Here is a 19,859-nt window from a genome sequence, read left to right on the forward strand (position 1 = left end):
TTAATCCTAGCGTGATCTACAATTTTGTGTATCTCAGCATGTGATACAGTCCATGTATCTAATCTCAGCATGATATACAATCTGCATATCTAATTCCATCCTGTGTAATACACTTCGTATATCTAACCCCATACAGTTTGCATATCTAATCTCGGAGCGTGATTGAGATTGCGTTTCTAATCCAGTGCATGATCCAGACATACAAACTGTATGATGAATGATGAATGAGATACCTAGACTAATTCCCAGCCTGGGATACAGTTTGTAACTAATCCTAGTGTGAGATACAGTCTGCATTTCTAATCAGAGCGGGATATCATCCTTGTATCTAATTTTAGCACATGATACAATATATGTATATAATCCCAATGTATGATACAGTCCACAAATCAAATCCCAGAGCGGGATACAGTCCACATGTCTGGCGCAAGTGATACAGTCAGTGCATCTAATCCCAGTGACGAATACAATTCCTGTATCTAATACCAGGGCAGCCTACATCTAACCTCCTCCTGCATAACAAAGTCCACATATCTAATCTCAGCACATGATACAATCTGTTTATCTAATCAATCATCGTATTACAAAGGAATTTAACTAGAGCAAATGTGGATACAATTATATAACTGATAAAAGGATAAAAAATTGATCTCATATCTATCCCTCTGTCTATCCCTCTATCTAGCTGTCCATCCATCAAAAATGGAGCAGCACATTACAGTTAGAGCAGTTGGTGCTTAGCCTCAGAGTCCTGATCAAGAGCCAAAAATAAAAAGGCCGCACTCCAAAACTTGTGCAAAGAAAACCGTCAACATTGGCTGCAGATAAAAAGGTATTTACAGGTGCGGTGGATGCAGATGTGATATTTGCCCTATTGCCTGAAACAAAACAAAAATCACTGTCTTAATTCCCTCTGGAACAACAGACATCATAAAATTCTGTATTAATTGCGATACAGATTATGTAAATTTATTAAATTGAACGTGTCATACAAGGTACGTTATGTGGCTTACACCTCTCGGAAATTTAAAAGGCGTATAGCTGAACACATTGCCAACATAAATAATAACAATACAGCAGTGCTGGAAGCATCATGGGGCCTCGTGTCGATTATGTCGGACTTCAAGGGGTATTTGGTGGTTAATAAAGTGGTGAAAGGGTTCTTTTTGTCTTTTATTTCAAATAAAGTATTTTTTCATTTACTTTCACTTACAGATTAGTGATGGGGGTGTCTCAGATGCTTGCCATCATTAAGCTAGGGCTTAGTAGTAGCTGTGGGCTGTCATTAACTCCTTATTACCCTGATTGCCACCACACCAGGGAAACGGGAAGAGCAGAGTCCAGCGCCAGAATTGGTGCCTCTTATGGATGCACCATTTCTGGGCTGGCTGTGGGTTGCTATTGTTAGGCTGGAAAGGACCAAATAATGATGGCCCTTCCCACCCTAATAATATCAGCCCCAGTTGTCTGCTGTACCTTGGCTGGTGTTAAAAAGATGGGGTGACCCCACGTGATTTTTTTTTCTGAAATAAATCAAATAATTAAAAAAAAAGTGTGGGATCCCCTACATCTTTGATAACCATCCAAGGTACAGCACACAGCTGAGAGTTGCAGCCTGCAGAGACTGCTATTCCTGTGCTGGATATGAAAAATAACACCCCAAGTCATTTTTTTAACGAAAAAAAAAATAAAAAAAAACAGCTGGCCAAGCTGGCTATCCCGCTAATATGTTATTTCTTTCTATCTATTCTATACGTTTTTTTTCTTATTATATAATCTATACGTTTATTTCTATTATCTATTCATCTATCTTTTATCTATTATCCATCTACCCATCATCTATCGATTCTAGCTATCTATCAATTATCCTATCCTATCATATTTTGTTTCTCCTTTAAAAAAACGCATTAACAAAAATGAGGCAAAAACACGGTACAAATGCTGCAAAAACGTGGCAAAACATCATGCGTTTCTTGAGCCACAAGCTGCATTTTCTGAAACTACAGGAAAAGACGCAGTCAAGATGCATTCAGAAAAAAAGATGAAGTGTGTGAACATAGCCTTACCCTTTTTTGAAGGTCAAATGCTCAGACATGCTAAATTCAAGTGCCGAGCATAATGGAACTGAATGGGAAAACCTCAAGCTTTTTCCGTACAGAAGGGGAGGAGAGTGAGAAAAAGACACGCAGTGTGGTGACACGAGAATTTCATTCAAGCACCCGCGATACTTGATTGAGTACCGATCGTCTTGATCACCCTAATGCTTGATAGAATATCGAGCGGAGCTCATCACTAGTAGAGAATCCTTAAATTCTTCGACATCAGGTAAGCATCTGCGCAACATCAACCAGAGAAATTTAATAATTTTAGAAATCTCATTGTTTTCTTCGCAGTAGGAATAGATCAATGATAGTCTTTTAATTGGTTCTTTTTGGTTTAATATTAAGAAGGATAGAACAGTAAATGCTCATGAGGTTTTTTCTTATACTTGATAATGTTCCAGGATAACCTCTATCTTTAAATTTGTCAGTCATCCCTTTCAAGGTTGTTTTTGAAATCTTTATTCTCAATCACTATCTCATTAAACTTCATATGTTGTCTGTATGGGAATGATTGATCCATTTTCCTTAGATGAGGTGTCTCAAATCAGTTGATTTTATATGCAGTGGTGGATTGTTTGATTCTTTTGATTTAGTGACATTAGGACCTAAAAATTAAATCCAATTTTTGTATAATAGTGTACATTTGATATCTGTATCCAGTTGATTAAAAAAAAAAAAAAACAACACTTTAAAATTCATGAAGTTCATGTAAGGTATGTAAGGTACTAGGTAGGTTTTGAAAGGGAAGGGATACATATACAAGATCCTCCTTCATGGACATCATAACTATATTTGCATGTGCAGGCGCCATATTGGCACCCATTGCGGTCCCGCACTGCTGGACATAATAGTTGTCCACAAATAAAAATCAATTGTTTCTCAGCACCATTTCAAATAGAACCAAAGTTTTTTTTCTACATGATATATTCCGAAATCTACTTGTGACATAATGAAGGGTATTAAAAGATACAAAGATAAAACAAAACCATTGCTTTAAAATGCTATTTTTGAGGTGTGATTAATTTTTTCCTTTTACTTACAGATCACCTCTGAATTACATTATATTTATGATGGATGATGACTCATATTAGCCTTCAACTATCTTCAATTGTCTTCACCTGATTTTTTATTTCATATATTTTCTTTAATAAAATTTTATTTCTTATTATTGGGGGCTTGGATTGTTTGGGTCTCTATTACTGATGTGCAAATAATTAGAAGTGTTGGATCAATGATCTTGTGCCAGATGACTTTCAGAGAACAGATCCTGTGGAGCACAACATAGATCTACCATTGTATAATCACTTGTTGATGTTCTCAGAGGGGCTTCACTTGTAGCCATTACCATCACAATAGCCCCTAACTGCTGCTCTTATGTTGACACAGATTATGGTTTTACCACTCATTAATACAATGAGGCCTCTTCCATAGCCTCCAGGAGTCTCCTTCTCCCTGGAAGCCAAACATTTACATCTGCAGTGTTCTTCACCCATATTTTGAGCACGACCAGAGGTTCATCTCCAGTCTATACCAAACTCCATTCAGAACATAATTTTAGTAATTGTTTTTTTTTTTTTGTTAAATATAAACATCACTAAACTATATAAGAATTAATCACTACAGTTGTGATCAGGTCACGGAAATTAAAATCTGTGGAGATATCTACAGTATGAACAAAACACCTCAATTGGATCAATCTATGATTTTATTGTAGCAAAGTCACTGAGAAAAAATTATATTCATGCCTAATAGTCAAAATTGAGACTTCAGGGAAAAGCAATTTGTGACATAACATGTCGGCCTTATTTGATCCTTCTTCATATAGCTGCTCAACAATCCGAACATCAGACAACTTGTGGTATCGGGGTAAAGCTTCATCCTAAGAACTTCCAGACATTAGAGCGGTGCTGGACTTTCCTAGTGGATTTCATATTGTAAATCTGCAACAATTTACAGTTCAATGAAGATAAAAATTTCTAAAATCTCATCCCCATATAGCGGAAAAATCAGATCTGGCAGCAGAGTTATGAGAGGGGTCCCCCTATATGTTTATTACCCAACACCAGGAGTGAGCGCTTTATTCATAACTACCATATGAATATTGTCCGGACTCTTCACTGTCCCCCAACAGCAGATACATTTGTAATGACGGTGAGGCCGGTGGTCGGGAGGGACAGCGGCGGCTCAGCTCACACTTAAGCAATCAATCACACAAGTGTGTTTTCCACAGATAGAAACCACACCCTTTACAGGCTATGGGGCTGTTCACATGGACATGTTTTTTGTGGAACAACTGCGCAAAAAAAATTAGTTATGACATGTCTATTTCGAGGCAACATTCAACAGAAACAAAATTACAGATATCACCCTTACGGCGTCCATGTGTCATCTAATGCTGTCCATTATCACAATTTAATGGGTTGGGGAAACTTGGGCTTTTTTTGCATAAGAGATAAACAGATGCCGAATTTATGGGATAATCCGACACCGAGACCAAAAATGATGAAGATCAGGTCAATCTCTCTGATGAAAAACAGAATATTATTCTAAAAGAAAATGGAAATGTGAATGAGGCTTTTGTGGAAATATTTAGCTTTTCGCAGGTAATGTCCGCAGTGTATTACTGCCGCAGATAAGGGGGGATATTTTACACATCCCATCCAGATGATACATAAATCTGACATGAGGTCTGGGTTTTTAAATCAATTCTGATAGAGAATACATTAGTTTGATTGAAGAAGAAACTGTACTTCAATATATTATATAAAATATTAAAAAAAATATCATTTTATAAAATATATATTATTATATATATATATATATATATATATATATATATTTTACAGGTAAAATTTTGTATGGATTTTAAGTGAAATATTTTTGCCTTCTTTATTATCCACAGAGTTTGATAACTTTCTAGTTTTTTTCAAATTGGCTGCAAAAAGCAAAAGAAAAAGCTTAAACCCCAACTTAAAATTTGACCGATATTTGTGAGGTTAGAAGGAGCCATTCTTCATTTCCACCAATGAACATTAATATAATGGCTCAATCACTGGTCCAGAGTGTTGGATTTTTGGGCAGATGATCACTTCTCAATGCCCCAAATACATCACTGAATTTAATTAGACAATATTTTTTTGGGGCAATTACTGAATGATTGCTCCTTTCCCCATTTTCATCTAATGTGTTTGGGGCTTTACCCTTCATTGTATGAGCAGATTTACTATGGGACACATATATACAATTCTGTGATTTCCATGTAATAATAATATTAGTTGGGCAATACTATTCTACAAGATTTGCTGTCTCCGTTTGTTGCCATAAATACTGGATACAACATTCTTACATAGAACTTGTAGACTTATGTAAAACATGGCTGACTTCTCTCTTTTGGGGAAAGCAGTAGGAGGTCAGGGAGGTGAGATGTGAGTGTAGGGAATAAGGGGTGCTTCACACACAGCGAGCTCGCTGCCGAGATCGCTGCTGAGTCACGCTTTTTGTGACGCAGCAGTGACCTCATTAGCGATCTCGCTGTGTGTGACACTGAGCAGCGATCTGGCCCCTGCTGCGAGATCGCTGCTCGTTACACACAGCCCTGGTTCGTTTTCTTCAAAGCCGCTCTCCCGCTGTGACACACAGATCGCTGTGTGTGACAGCGAGAGAGCGACAAATGAAGCGAGCAGGGAGCAGGAGCCGGCATCTGACAGCTGAGGTAAGCTGTATCCAAGATAAACATCGGGTAACCAAGGTGGTTACCCGATATTTACCTTAGTTACGAGCCTCTGCAGCTCTCACGCTGCCTGTGCTGCCGGCTCCGGCTCTCTGCACATGTAGCTGCTGTACACATCGGGTTAATTAACCCGATGTGTACAGCAGCTAGGAGAGCAAGGAGCCAGCGCTAAGCAGTGTGCGCGGCTCCCTGCTCTCTGCACATGTAGCTGCATTACACATCGGGTTAATTAACCCGATGTGTACTGTAGCTATGGTAGGAGAGCAAGGAGCCAGCGCTCAGTGTGCGCGGCTCCCTGCTCCCTGCACACACAGCTGTGCGCTGGTAACTAATGTAAACATCGGGTAACCATACCCGATGTTTACCTTAGTTACCAGTCTCCGCAGCTTCCAGACGGCAGCTCCGTGCAAGCGCAGCGTCGCTTGCACGTCGCTGCTGGCTGGGGGCTGTTCACTGGTCGCTGGTGAGATCTGCCTGTTTGACAGCTCACCAGCGACCATGTAGCGATGCAGCAGCGATCCTGACCAGGTCAGATCGCTGGTCGGATCGCTGCTGCATTGCTAAGTGTGAAGGTACCCTAAAAGAAACTTCTTAACTAACAACATTAGCAATTAATTAGCAATACAAACAATACTCAGGTGGCGCCTCCCTGATACCATTAGGGCAAAAGCAACTCATGAATTTACAGCTAATTAAATGACAATTGGGCCTCCATGAATGTCCATATTCCAGGAGACCTTCATCAGTAATTCAATGGAGATTTTTGACAACCAATTGAAAAGAAGGATTGACCCTACTGCCAGGTAGCAGCTTCCCTACAAAAGTATGGGTTCATGGGTCTTCTGGAATTATTGCTGAAAACGTCTCTTTGGAGATAGGACCTCTAAGACCAAACCATAAGAAGTAAAATCACTCAACACAATGGAGCAGAACCAAACATATCAACTTAATCAGAAATCTAACTCGGGTAAGACTCTTCCTCTATAGGATATACACTGGGGTAATTTATTATGGGTTTGAGGTCTTCTTGCCATATGACCATACAACAATCAATCATTCTCCTTTCTAGTTACATTATACCGGTCATAGATTCTACATTTCTTATTTGTCTTAATCACCAAAAGCATAAAAACTAATATTTCTAGATAAACACTTCAATAATAATGTAGAAAACCCAATGAAATAAAACCCCTCATTTACCTAGTGATACCGATGCACACACCCTGGACTTCCATTACCGGGGTCGGCCTCCTCGAGGAGACATCCCGGCATCCAGGACCTCACCTCCGGCGTTCCTACACATGTTATGATAAAACCGTTCATATTGGTCGCATTAATATGAAACTGTTTTCTTATGTATCAGATATATAGACTGACTGATAAATCTAATAACCAGAATTGCTCTATTGTTGTCAGTATTGTCTGATCTATTACAGAATTTCTGATAAATCACTCCATACCTGAAAATCAGCAACTACTTCATTTATTCATTTAATGGGAACCGGTCACCAGGTTTTTCCCATGTAAGGTGCGGTCACCATCTTTGGAGCCTCTTTTACATAAATACTGGAATGCTGTAAAAAAGTCACCAATCAAGTCCACAGATCCCAAAAAAGACATTTTATTGTACCCACAAATGGGATCACCGCAACTGCGAATGTAAAAAAAAAAAGTTTGTGATCTGCAGACTGGAGTGGGAACTTTTTCATAGCTTTCAAGTATGATGTAAACTAGGCTTTAATGGTGGTGGTCGTACTTTCTATAGGGGAAAACGTGGTGAATGGAACCCTATAAAATACATGTCAGCATTAAAATGGTTAAATTTCAGTAATCAGTACATAGCTGTGTAATACAGCTGGCATCTGCCTGCTATGGTGCATGCTCAGCTCCTGAGCCTGCTCTATAACTTTGCCGCCCAACATGACAAATATTTCGATTATGTGTTAATAAATCTTATATTATCTTAGCAGATAGAAGCCTGATGACCCCCTCTGACATAGCGGACATGTCACAAGACGACATTGGTGGTGCCGGATGCCGTAACTTACCCCTGATTGAAATGGTCAACATGGAGAATCCTATTGACCTTTGTAGCCTGGAGTTCCACAAAGAGCTTGGAGATGGAAGCTTTGGAACTGTAAGTGGGAATATATCCTCCATGTTCCCCAATGTATCCTGCACAATGTATATACAGGAGGGATATTTATATATTCATTACAGATCGTTCATATGTAATAACTAGGAAAATCTAGTGATCTACTACACAGATCCACATTATAGAGGAGATAATGTTCTGATCTGTTGTGATTTTTCTCCAGGTCATCTTGGCATCTGATCCGGTCTCTGAAGAGCTGCTGGCCATTAAAATCATAGAAAAGAGTCGTTGTGCTGAGGACAAAGTCAGTACAGAGATCGAAGTCCTGAAAATGGCCAGCGGTTGTTGCTACCTAATGTCTCTGCGGGCATTTACAGACACCCCAATCGAGTATTTGATAGCCATGGACTATATGGCCAGAGGAGACCTCTTTGACCACATGGCAGTTTCAATGCCATTTAACATGGAGACAATAAGGTAAGTGTCTTATACTAAAACTTAATCCGCTGCTCGTACATTGTAGTCCTAGAGCAATGGACACTGACTACAGGAGAAAATGACAACATTAAAACAATCATTGTGTTCTCTCCACTGATCCATCCTCTACTTTCTACTTCACAGACTCTTTGCGGCAGAGATGGTGTGCGGAATCCAATTCCTGCATGACCACGGCATCATACATCGGTATTTAGTTCATCTTCATAAATCTGTCAGCTCTGACTCTTTGTTGTCTCCTTTTATATCTATGGTAGAACGTTCTTTTCATGAATTCTCCTCAGTGTCTGCTCCTTCTCCCTGCAGTGACCTGAAGCCAGAGAACATCCTCCTTGATGACAATGGACACATCCGAATCTCTGACTTCGGATTATCAGCTGTGAATGTGTTTGAGGAGGACACATTGGATCGCTTTGTTGGTTCCAAGGGTTACATCGCACCGGAGGTGAGACACATCTGTGAGACAGACGGTGATAGTAGACCTGACGGATAATCTGATCCCAATGTATCCTGCTTATATCTAAATCAGACTGGTCCTCCTAGCACTTGGGTTTATATCACCTAATACATTCAGCTCATCTCCTATCCTATGTTTCCACAGGTAATGGACGGTGAGGAATACAACTGTCTGGTAGACTCCTTTTCCTTCGGCGTCATCTTATTTATGATGACTGTAGGGGACAAGCCTTTCTACAGCCGAGGGTCAATGGATGAGTACCACCAATCTTTGCATGAGGACATCCCTTCTTTTCCACCTGGGATTTGCTTTGTAGCCATTGATCTCATAGAAGGGGTGAGTTTGAGCAGATGGAGAAGGATTACAATGGATAGAAGATAAGATGTTGATAGTCCATAGACTGTGTAATAATTAATCAGTAATAATATATAATATAATGACTAATGGTCTCATTTTCTAGCTCCTCTGCAAAACTCCAGTTGCCAGATATGCCATAAAATCGTCCATCAGGTCACACCCGTTCTTCTACTCTATAGACTGGAGCGACGTGGAGTCTGGAAGAGCCGACCCACCATTCCCATATTACTAGGTAAGTACGACACATACAGACCTCCATAGTGTTATCACTACCCAGTAACACACATACCCACTATATACCTTATTGCTATATCCCTGCAGTATACTGTATATATGTGAGGAGCTGATTCTCAGACGTGTACATTTCTCTACTTACAGGAGCGTTAGACCGAGAAAGATCAGCCCCATTCCAGCGACAGCCAGGAATGAAGATTTACTTTATTTGGATTCTTTTTTTTGTCTCTTTCCTGTCCTCTTTTTGAGTAACCTTGTCTATACCAATTGAATTTGTTTCCCGATTACTATTATTACTTTTTTGTTTTTTTAATTTTCTTTAATGAATTCATACAATAAAATATATAATTTTAATTAAGATTTGATTTTCTGGTGGTCTTTACCTCTGAACAATTTTTGCCACACATCTGCTCATAGGGGTCTTTCTGTTTTGTTTCTCTTTGACACCATATTAAGGGATTTTTTGATTATGCTTTCATTGGATGAGACAAATAAATTGGACTTTTCTATTTAATGGACTGTCAGAAATGGACAATGTGATGGTAAGAACACCGGATATAGACAGAAGCCTGAGGCTGCTCATTCACCTTCGTCGTCATGGACAGACAGAAGGAAGCGGCTGCTCCTTCACCTTCCTTGTCATGGACAGACAGAAGGAAGCGGCTGCTCCTTCACCTTCCTCGTCATGGACAGACATACCATATGGCTGATTGACTCGGATGCCAAAAAAATGGCACAAGTGTAAGCCAAGGCCTGAGGAGCAGTATAATCATCCTCTTCTCCTTTCTATGGAAAGCATCCTCATCTAAAGACTTTTTTTGCATATTAACAACTTTCATGCAAAATAAACATATAAAACATCTATGGTGCTTTTCATTATATTCTTCTCATATATAGAATTGCTTTGTGGTATTTTTTATTAATATGCAGGGATTGGACAAGGTATTTTTGTCCTCTTACTATACGAGAACCCTCCCTCCACTAATCCCAGATAATGGAATGGGTCAGAAACTAAGGTAACAGGACCCTTAACGCAGCATCTCCCCCTCGGTCAGGTAGGAAGTGCTGATGACCATTTCTACTAAAATTGTTTATTAAAAAAATTCAAGTCAAAAATGTTGTGTATTTTAGTGGTGAGGCTGAACAGGGAGAGTATTTTTACAGTTTGATATAGAATCATTGTTTGAGGACCAGTTACATAGTACAAGGGACAAATAGCGATATTCATCCTTGACATCCGTTATTTTAAAAGTCAGACCCAAAGATGGTCTTGGAAACAAATAAAGCTAATTATAATGGGGGCAGTTTGGTTTATATTAAGGTCACGCAACAAATGCAGCTTGCAACAAATCTGATGCTGGTTTTAGTGCCATATTTCTGCTTGGCTCCAACATGGGGAAGGCTGAAAGTAGCCCATGTCTTGCGGGAGTTACCGGCAGAGCAGGGATCTTATTGCAGCTCCTCTGCTCCTGTCCTTGGCAGCACTCACATAAATTGTATTTGTGCCGCCCCTGCAGCGGTCAAACTGGTCGGATCCGAGGTCTGTTGTGGCTCGATGGTCTCTGGACCCGGGGGCTCGTGGCCACTTCAAATGAAAAAGGGGGTATATTTACAGGGGATAAGAGTTTGTGATGCCACCCATGGTTCGTGGTATAGGGAGTACCGTTGCTGCCGATGGGAATACCCAGGGGAGATTGAGTGGGGCAGCCAGATGTCGTTCCCTCCACGGGTAGGGGAGGCCCCGGGACTCTGGAAGGTGAGAGGTGGTGTAGGGGAGTGCAGCGCTGGTTGGAAGCAGGGGAGGACCACGTACTCACTCAGGCAGTGTTGGTGTTGGTGATGATGGGACCGCAAAGCAGACTCTGACAACAAGGTAAACCAAGTCTCTGGGTGCCGCTGCCCTCTTGGGGGAGCTCGCCGGGTGTTCATCCCCTCTTGTACTGCCAGATGGTCCAGAGCCTGCCTCCGTGCACAATTAGAAATGTTCTGGTGGCCCATTGGCTTAAAGCTGTCCGGGCCCTGTTCCCTACTTATTGGTAGTGGAGCTGTGCTCGCAAGGGCTCTCCCTTGGGATTTCCGTGGGCTGCATGGGTTGGAAAGCCCTATCTCCCTTGTTGCGCTTTGCTCCCGATCTCGGAGCTTCTTGGGAACAGTCCATAGAGTTACTATCCTCCACAGGTTAATTGCTGGGTTGCCTGAAGCTACTCCCCGACCTAGGGTCCTGTAACCCACCATGCTTTCGGTCCCAGACCAGTTATTAGGCTCGGGATGCTGACCGTCCTCCAAGACAGGGTCTAGGCACCCAGCCTCAATACCCTGCAACAGGGTCTGCGACTGCTTCGGCCCCAGACCACCGTCTGCGACCAAACCTGCAACATTCAGGGAGCCACAGGCTCCCTCAGATCCTCACTTCTTGAGGGCTACTACTGCTCTGTCTACTTCCCTCCCACCAGTTTGCCTGACCCCTGGGTGGGCTGCCCTATTCCAGCTAGGCAGCCCACTGGTGTGCCTGATAGGTTGTGGTGAGAGATCTGGTTGGGATTTGGACGCTGATGGAGGCAGTACCATAGGTTGGGAACCTAGAACTATGAGGGGATGAGTCCTGCACCCTAGGGTAGAAAGTGCAGTGCCCTGTGACACCCTGACTAGTCCAGGGGCATCACATATTCACATCTGAAATACACAAACACTTCAGTGCAGGGAGAGAGCGACGGCCGAGGTGATGGCATTGAGCAGTGTTAGTGACTCACCTTTGTGCTCCTCTTTGTGGTTGTGCCCTGCCGTCAGTGTGCTGAATGTCAGCAGGCAAAGGAAAGTGTTGGGTGGCTGTAGATTTTCACCAATGTCAGGGGGTTTTTTGTTTTGTTTTTGTTTATTTGGTCGGTGGCTGACCCCCACAATGCTATGCACCCCAATTTGGGATATATTCCACCTGTCTAGATTTTGGCGGTTGGTGACTGTTCACATTCAGTCATCAGGCCTTGTCCACAGGCTTTTTACTTCATGCAGCATTTGCTTGGACCTGTCCCGCCCACAGCCATGACTCAGTCATGGATACGGGATTGAAATAGACCAGGTGAGTGCTGCTAAGAGCAGTTCTACTATTCATATGTGAGGCCGTATGGCACATTTTATAAAAATATTTTAGTGTAGGACTGTCTCAAATGAGATTTGCCGTGACGAGGCAGCTCAAGAAATTGCAATTTTTTGCCAAAAATCTAAAAATTTTTATAAGTACAGTTTGGAATTTTTAGTGCTGAAGTGCACATTTAGTGCTGGCTTTTTGTTTTTCTTTTTTTTTGCAAAATAAGTTGTAGGTATTTGTGAGGGAAGGGTTAACCTTTTTGGACTGGTTAGGAAAAATAATAGAAATTCATTCTGCCTGGCAAGAGCAAAACCAGACTTAGGGGTGCTTCACACATAGCGAGATCGCTACCGAAATCGCTGCTACGGCACGGTTTTGGTGACGCAATAGTGACCTCATTAGCGATCTCGCTGTGTGTGACTCTGAGCAGCGATCTGGCCCCTGCTGCGAGATCGCTGCTCGTTACACACAGCCCTGGTTCGTTTTCTTCAAAGGCGCTCTCCCGCTGTGACACACAGATCGCTGTGTGTGACAGCGAGAGAGCGACGAAATGAAGCGAGCAAAGAGCAGGAGCCGGCATCTGGCAGCTGTGGTAAGCTGTAACCAGGGTAAACATCGGGTAACCAAGGTGGTTACCCGATATTTACCTTAGTTACCAGCCTCCGCAGCTCTCACGCTGCCTGTGCTGCCGGCTCCGGCTCTCTGCACATGTAGCTGCAGTACACATCGGGTTAATTAACCCGATGTTTACTGTAGCTAGGAGAGCAAGGAGCCAGCGCTAAGCAGTGTGCGCGGCTCCCTGCTCTCGCGGTTATGATCGCTGCTTCGGCTGCTGTGTTTGACAGCTAAGCAGCGATCATAACAGTGACTTACAAGGTCGCTGTTACGTCACAGAAAATGGTGACGTAACAGCGACCTCGTTGTCGCTGTCGCTTAGTGTGAACCAGCCCTTATTTACATGATAAACTGAGACCAAACTCAAGGACGCAGAATGTTTTGACTTAGGGGTGCTTCACACACAGCGAGATTGCTACTGAGATCGCTGCTGAGTCACGTTTTTTGTGACCTCATTAGTGATCTTGCTGTGTGTGACACTGAGCAGCGATCTGGCCCCTGCTGCGAGATCGCTGCTCATTACACACAGCCCTGGTTCGTTTTCTTCAAAGGCGCTCTCCCGCTGTGACACACAGATTGCTGTGTGTGACAGTGAGAGCGACAAATGAAGCGAGCAGGAGCCGGCAGCACAGGCAGCGTGAGAGCTGCGGAGGCTGGTAACTAAGGTAAACATCGGGTAACCAAGGTGGTTACCCGATATTTACCTTAGTTACCAGCCTCCGCAGCTCACGCTGCCTGTGCTGCCGGCTCCTGCTCCCTGCACACGCTAAGCGGTGTGCGCTGGTAACTAATGTAAACATCGGGTAACCATACCCGATGTTTACCTTAGTTACCAGTGTCCGCAGCTTCCAGGCGCCGGCTCCGTGCAAGCGCAGCGTCGCTTGCACGTCGCTGCTGGCTGGGGGCTGGTCACTGGTCGCTGGTGAGATCTGCCTGTTTGACAGCTCACCAGCGACCATGTAGAGATGCAGCAGCGATCCTGACCAGGTCAGATCGCTGGTCGGATCGCTGCTGCATCGCTAAAGTGTGAAGGTACCCTTAGAGACGACTGAAAAACATCTTGTTATGGGAGTATAAGTCATTATGTTAATTTTTCCTGCTCGACAAATATGTAATTCGCGCCCTTAATGAATGTAGATTAAGGAATATGTATGTTGCATAGTTACGCCCTAATCAACTTTGTATAACTTTGTAATGTAAACAAAAACAATACAGTTCAATTTCGGAGCCGCACATCTCCAGTCTTATGTGTATAACAGCGTTTGCTTGTTTTCATTGAGCGCTGGAATAGCCGAGGGGGGGGGGGGGGGGTCACCGGTACCCTCTCTGCATTTGGACATCGCTGGCAACAGCTGTGACTGTTAGGTCAACCTAACATATTTAACGACAACATATAATGTACCGAGAAACGAGAAAAAAGTTAAGAGGAATGAATAAAAAAGCAATTCCCCCATTTATTTTTTGTGTTGCATTTTTCTCCTGCTCATCGTGCGGTAAATGATCTGTAATGCGGATTATACAGACACCAAACTTGTGCTTATTTCTATTATGTACAATTATTTCCTATAGTATATGTAGCAGACACACAATGCTACAACACAGCAGGACGGACATCATGCAGTCTGGTGTTAACATGTAGGAAAATAACTCCTGGAACATTTTGGGGAAATGGCCGCATCACTGGGTCCACCACCAAATCCATGTAAAATTTAGAGATTACATGGTCTGGCTGCCATACATTAACCCATCTCATAGTATGAAAAATATCTAATTTTGTAGTCTAGATGTGATTGCAGCCATCTACAAAATATTGAGCATGACCCCGGTTTCATCTAATGTGTTCGGGGCTTTACCCTTAGTTGTAGGAGCAGATTTACTATAGGACAAACACTTCAATTATTTCCATGTAATAATAATGTTAGTTGGGACAAGACTATTCTACAAGATTTGTTTCCATAAATCTGGATACAACATTCTTACATGAGAAATGTAGATTTACATACAAACATGAATGATAAAGAAGATAAAAGGAGATAAAGAAAGGGAGATGTGACTTTAGGGGGTAAAATAACTTCAGAATTACCTACAATAGCAATTAATTAGCAATACAAACAATACTGAGGTGAGCTCCTCCCTGATACCATTGAGGCCCACTGACTTTATTCAGTCTATTCACAGCTGATTAAATGACAATAGGGTCTACATGAATATCCATGTTCTAGGAAACACATTCATTAGTAATTCAATGGACATTTTAGACAACCAATTGGCAAATGAGGATTGAGCTCATTACCAGGTAGCTGCTTCTCTATATAAAGCCAAAAGTTCATGGGTCTTGTGGAATTATTCCTGAGAACTTCTCTGTGGAGATAGGACCTCTCAGACTGATCCCGAGCAAAGAGACATCACTCTACTAGAGAAGAAGCCAACGTATCATCAACTTCACCAAAACCCAACCCAGGTAAGGCTACTCCTCAATAGTATATCCACTGGGGTTATATATCATGGGTTTGGGGTTTTCTTGCCATATAAAACTATTAATCTCCTTTCTAGCAACATCAGACCAGCCATAGATTCTTATTTTCTAACTTGTCTTAAACCAAGAATATAAAAATAATCTCTAGATATAAACACATTTATTTTTATACAAATCATTTTAAATTTAATCTTAATTTTGACACTTTCATTGATTACAATATCTCCATGTGAAATATTTATGACAACCAACATCCCCACCAAGATACATTTTCAAGAGTTGTCACCCATCCTTTCCCGGAATGACATCTTTCAGTTTCATTGGCTTCTAATTTATGATGGAGCTTAATTATAATAGAACATTCCCACAGAACTCAGGATTGGGATCACCACATGATGTTGTATTAAACATATTCCTTATATTTCCTTTACAGTCCTACTGAATTTCTGTTGGTTATCCCAAGGAATCAACAACTTTCAATTAACAATGGAGACCGTCCTGCAAACGTTGGAATTTCAGGATATTTCTGAGTGCTACGACATCATGAAAGAGCTTGGCCAGGGGTCATACGGCAGAGTCCTACTGGCACAGGACAAAGCAACAGGTATGTTAACACAGCCTACATGCATGATTATCTATATTTCAGTCGAGAATGTATGGGATAAATTATGTATAAAATATAGGGTACAATTTATATAATTTAATATATAGCTTAACTGGCCACATAAATGAGGTATTTATCTGTAGATCACGGGCAGAGCGAGACTATTAGTAAGATCTGATGTAAAAATGCCCATACACATAGGAGAAAAGTCATCCATACCTGCAAAATCACTAACTTAGAGGGATAGGGGATTCCTGGAATCTGCCCAGACACATAATTTTGCCAAAAAAAATGTTAATATGTGTACAGGGAGGTTGGGAGAAATAGATGTTGGCCAAACAAGTGTTGGGTCATCAGCTGCTGATGTTTGGGGACCTTATTTCTTATGAGCATCCACATGTGAACAGTTCTCATCACATTCAGCTGAATCTGTCAATGGGCTGTAGATAAATATCCATGTGTGTGGACAAGTTTATTCTCTTATGTCATACAAATTGCCATCTAAAAATATCTGAGGTCTGCACCATCTAATGTGTTCCTGACAGAAGATATCGGGGAACACAAAAGTCAATGGAGTTCAGTCTCCTAATGCTTTTGTACTCACTGTAGAGAAGTGTCTTCCAGATGACGCCGGTAGTGGGTCTCATGGAGAACACATGAATGCTTTAGAGCGGTCGGGTGTTCAGTATTAGACAGCCACGGTTAATATCATCTGGCAGTCACTTATCTCGATGGACTAAAATAAGTATCATGAGATTGAACTCCAACCTCAGCCATGCCAAGTGTTCCTATGTACGGGTCAGTCCAAGAGAGACAGCGGTCAGCTAAATGATAAATTGTGTGTATTCCTCAGGATTATGTTTTTTATGTTCCTAAAAATGAAAACAATTGCATATTGAGTATATATCTTCCTGATCGATCCTTCTCTTCCCCGACATCTGTTTAAAGAGTTTTCATGACCCCAACCTCATCAAATAGTGAGCAGACCTGCCAAAGTTGTCTGGTTTGGCCAACTTTATCCAATTGTGAATGATAGTCTTAGAGGAGACTCAGGGAAACTCAGGCTAACATAACTGTTTTGTTTAATCAAATCTGCATTTAATTTTGAAAGAAAAAGGGGATAAGTGGTCGCCAAACACATCTGGTGTCAGTTTTAGACTGACTGACTTCGGGTTAAACCAGTATAAATCCAAGCTATCCTTGACCTACCATAGTGGTCTGCCTCAGAAGTGAGATCGACAATTAGTGATTCCACCAGAAAAAAATTCTCATGTCTACAGCCAGTGATGATGGAATGTGTGTGAATAAATGTTTCTATGGGAGATCATTATATATACTTTATTTTTTTTTAATTATTTTTTTTTAGGAGAACTAGTGGCAATGAAGTTTGTGAGGAAGGACAGAACATATCTGGACACCTTTCTGAGGGAGCTGTCTTTCTCCATCAAACTTTCTGACCGCCCTGACATTGTTAGGACCTATCCAATTTTTTTATGCACGCGGGACCACTATATTATGACGCAGGAGCTGGCACCAGCGGGCACCTTGCAACGTATTATCCAAAGTAAGGTAAGAAAGCATGGCTCTATATGTTATCCTATAATATACCAATACTTTATCTCCAACCTTTTGTATTTTGTAATAGACACCAACAGTCATGTGGAGAATCTAGATAAGCCATAATAAATAGACCGTTAACTGACAAATGTGTATGGGGTCTTTGGGAATACATGGTCTATGGGTAGAAAAGGCTTACATTACAATGTTTTATCTACTGCAGCATCCCTTGTCCCAACACCAGACAAATCTTCAAACTTTAGTATTGTCGGATTAGATAAGGCACTACACTAGAAAATCTCATGGTATTGATCTATTTTCTACAGGTTGGAATTCCGGAGGATGCAGTCAAAAGATGCGCGATCCAGATATCCTGTGCTCTCGACTACATCCATAGCAGGGGATTGGTCCACCGGGACTTGAAGCCGGACAATGTTTTACTAATGGATGAAGACTGTCACCACATCAAACTGAGTGACTTCGGTTTGACACAACGTGTGGGAACCTGTGTGTCAGCAATGTCACACATTATACCTTACATGGCTCCAGAGTTATGTGAATTGAAAAAGGAAGAATGTTTATTGTTGAGCCCCAGTATAGACACCTGGGCCTTTGGTGTTCTTCTTTTTGTTATACTCACTGGCTATTTTCCCTGGTTTGAAGCACTTAAAACGGACGCCTTGTACCAAGAGTACAGAGATTGGAAACAATGTTCGGACTTTACTCCACCACCTGTGATATGGAACATCTTGTCTAGAGAATCCTTGAGCATGTTGGCCAACTTTTTCGCTCACTGTCCCTGTTGTCGACATCCAGGGCGTTCGATCTTCAGCTACCTCCATTTTCCTTGGAAAATAAACATTGCAGCAGACGGCAGCCACTTTGCAGATGAAGAGGAGTTGGAGATAAACGTTGTGGACAGCTGAACGCGTGACTTTTGATAAGTACATTGCCTCACTCTTCAATCCTGGCTTGTACGTTGGTGTGTGTTATGGTGCACTGTTCCCTTATACTTCCCAGTATATTCCATGATACCAGCCCAGCCTTATTAGCCATATCAGTAGCAATTGTATCCTCGTACAACCTCATAGGCACCAAAGATTTGCATTATAATTTATACTTTATTCCTTTTTAAGGCTTTTTTTTTTTCTTTTTTTTCACATCTTTGTGTTCCATTAACTGTTCACCTCATTGTCTTTATTATTTGTTGGATTTTTATCTCATTTATTGTGTATATTACTTTTAACATTTGATTGTTCAATAAAGTACATTATTTTATCTTCATTCACTGACCTTTTTCTTGTTTTTTATTCTTCCTTTGTTTTCATTTATTATGACACTTGGTCCCACATTTCCAATGTAGTCCCCGATACCAGTGTTGTCTACTTAGACATTATTCAATTATATTGATTTCTTTTACTTTGTGCATCATTTTCATCCGTCTTTTTCCTTTGATGTATTAAAGAGGTTGGCCTCTACTGTAACATTGATGACTTATCCCTAGGGTAGGGAAATCAGGAAGAGTCGTGCAAAGCGCCAGAATTAGAGCATCTAATGGATGCGCCACTTCTGGGGCGGCTGCGGGCTGCTATTTTCAGGCTGGGAGAATTCCAGGGGGAACCTCACACTGTTTTTTTAAAATGATTTATTTAACATCATCTTAGAAAACAGCGTGGGATCTCCTCTGTTTTTGATAACCGGCCAAGGTACAGAAGACAGCGGGGGACTGCAGCCACAATTGTCTGCTTTACCTGTGCTGGTTATGAAAAATAAGAAGGCGCCCACGTCAGTTTTTATTTTTTTCACACCAATATCTTCCGCATGTAATAAAGCGTGTTGATTGGCTGTGCTGCAACCTTTCAACATACTTTATTAGCATAGGAAAAATACCCGAACACCAAACTCAGACACAGACTTTTTTTCATGAAAAACCCCCTCAGTGAGTTAGAGACTCAGACACCCAGTGTCCCGTACAAACCCCGAAGACTGCCTTTCGGGTTTGCTCATCCCATACACATAGCCAATCCCAGAGTGTGATAAAATCTGTGAATC

General features: G+C 41.5%; 1 protein-coding gene across 1 annotated transcript; it reads left to right on the forward strand.

Moving 5' to 3' along the window:
- Positions 1-6,753: 6,753 nt before the first annotated feature.
- Positions 6,754-18,733, forward strand: LOC142297358 (ribosomal protein S6 kinase alpha-6-like). The gene is made up of 9 exons (XM_075341589.1): positions 6,754-6,799; positions 7,800-7,969; positions 8,151-8,404; positions 8,729-8,867; positions 9,024-9,219; positions 9,340-9,468; positions 16,080-16,250; positions 17,617-17,819; positions 18,134-18,733. The coding sequence occupies exons 1-9, from the start codon at positions 6,754-6,756 to the stop codon at positions 18,731-18,733; spliced, it is 1,908 nt and encodes a 635-aa protein (XP_075197704.1).
- Positions 18,734-19,859: the final 1,126 nt, after the last annotated feature.

This window comes from Anomaloglossus baeobatrachus, chromosome 3 (assembly GCF_048569485.1).
Source record: "Anomaloglossus baeobatrachus isolate aAnoBae1 chromosome 3, aAnoBae1.hap1, whole genome shotgun sequence".
Classification (NCBI taxonomy): domain Eukaryota; kingdom Metazoa; phylum Chordata; class Amphibia; order Anura; family Aromobatidae; genus Anomaloglossus; species Anomaloglossus baeobatrachus.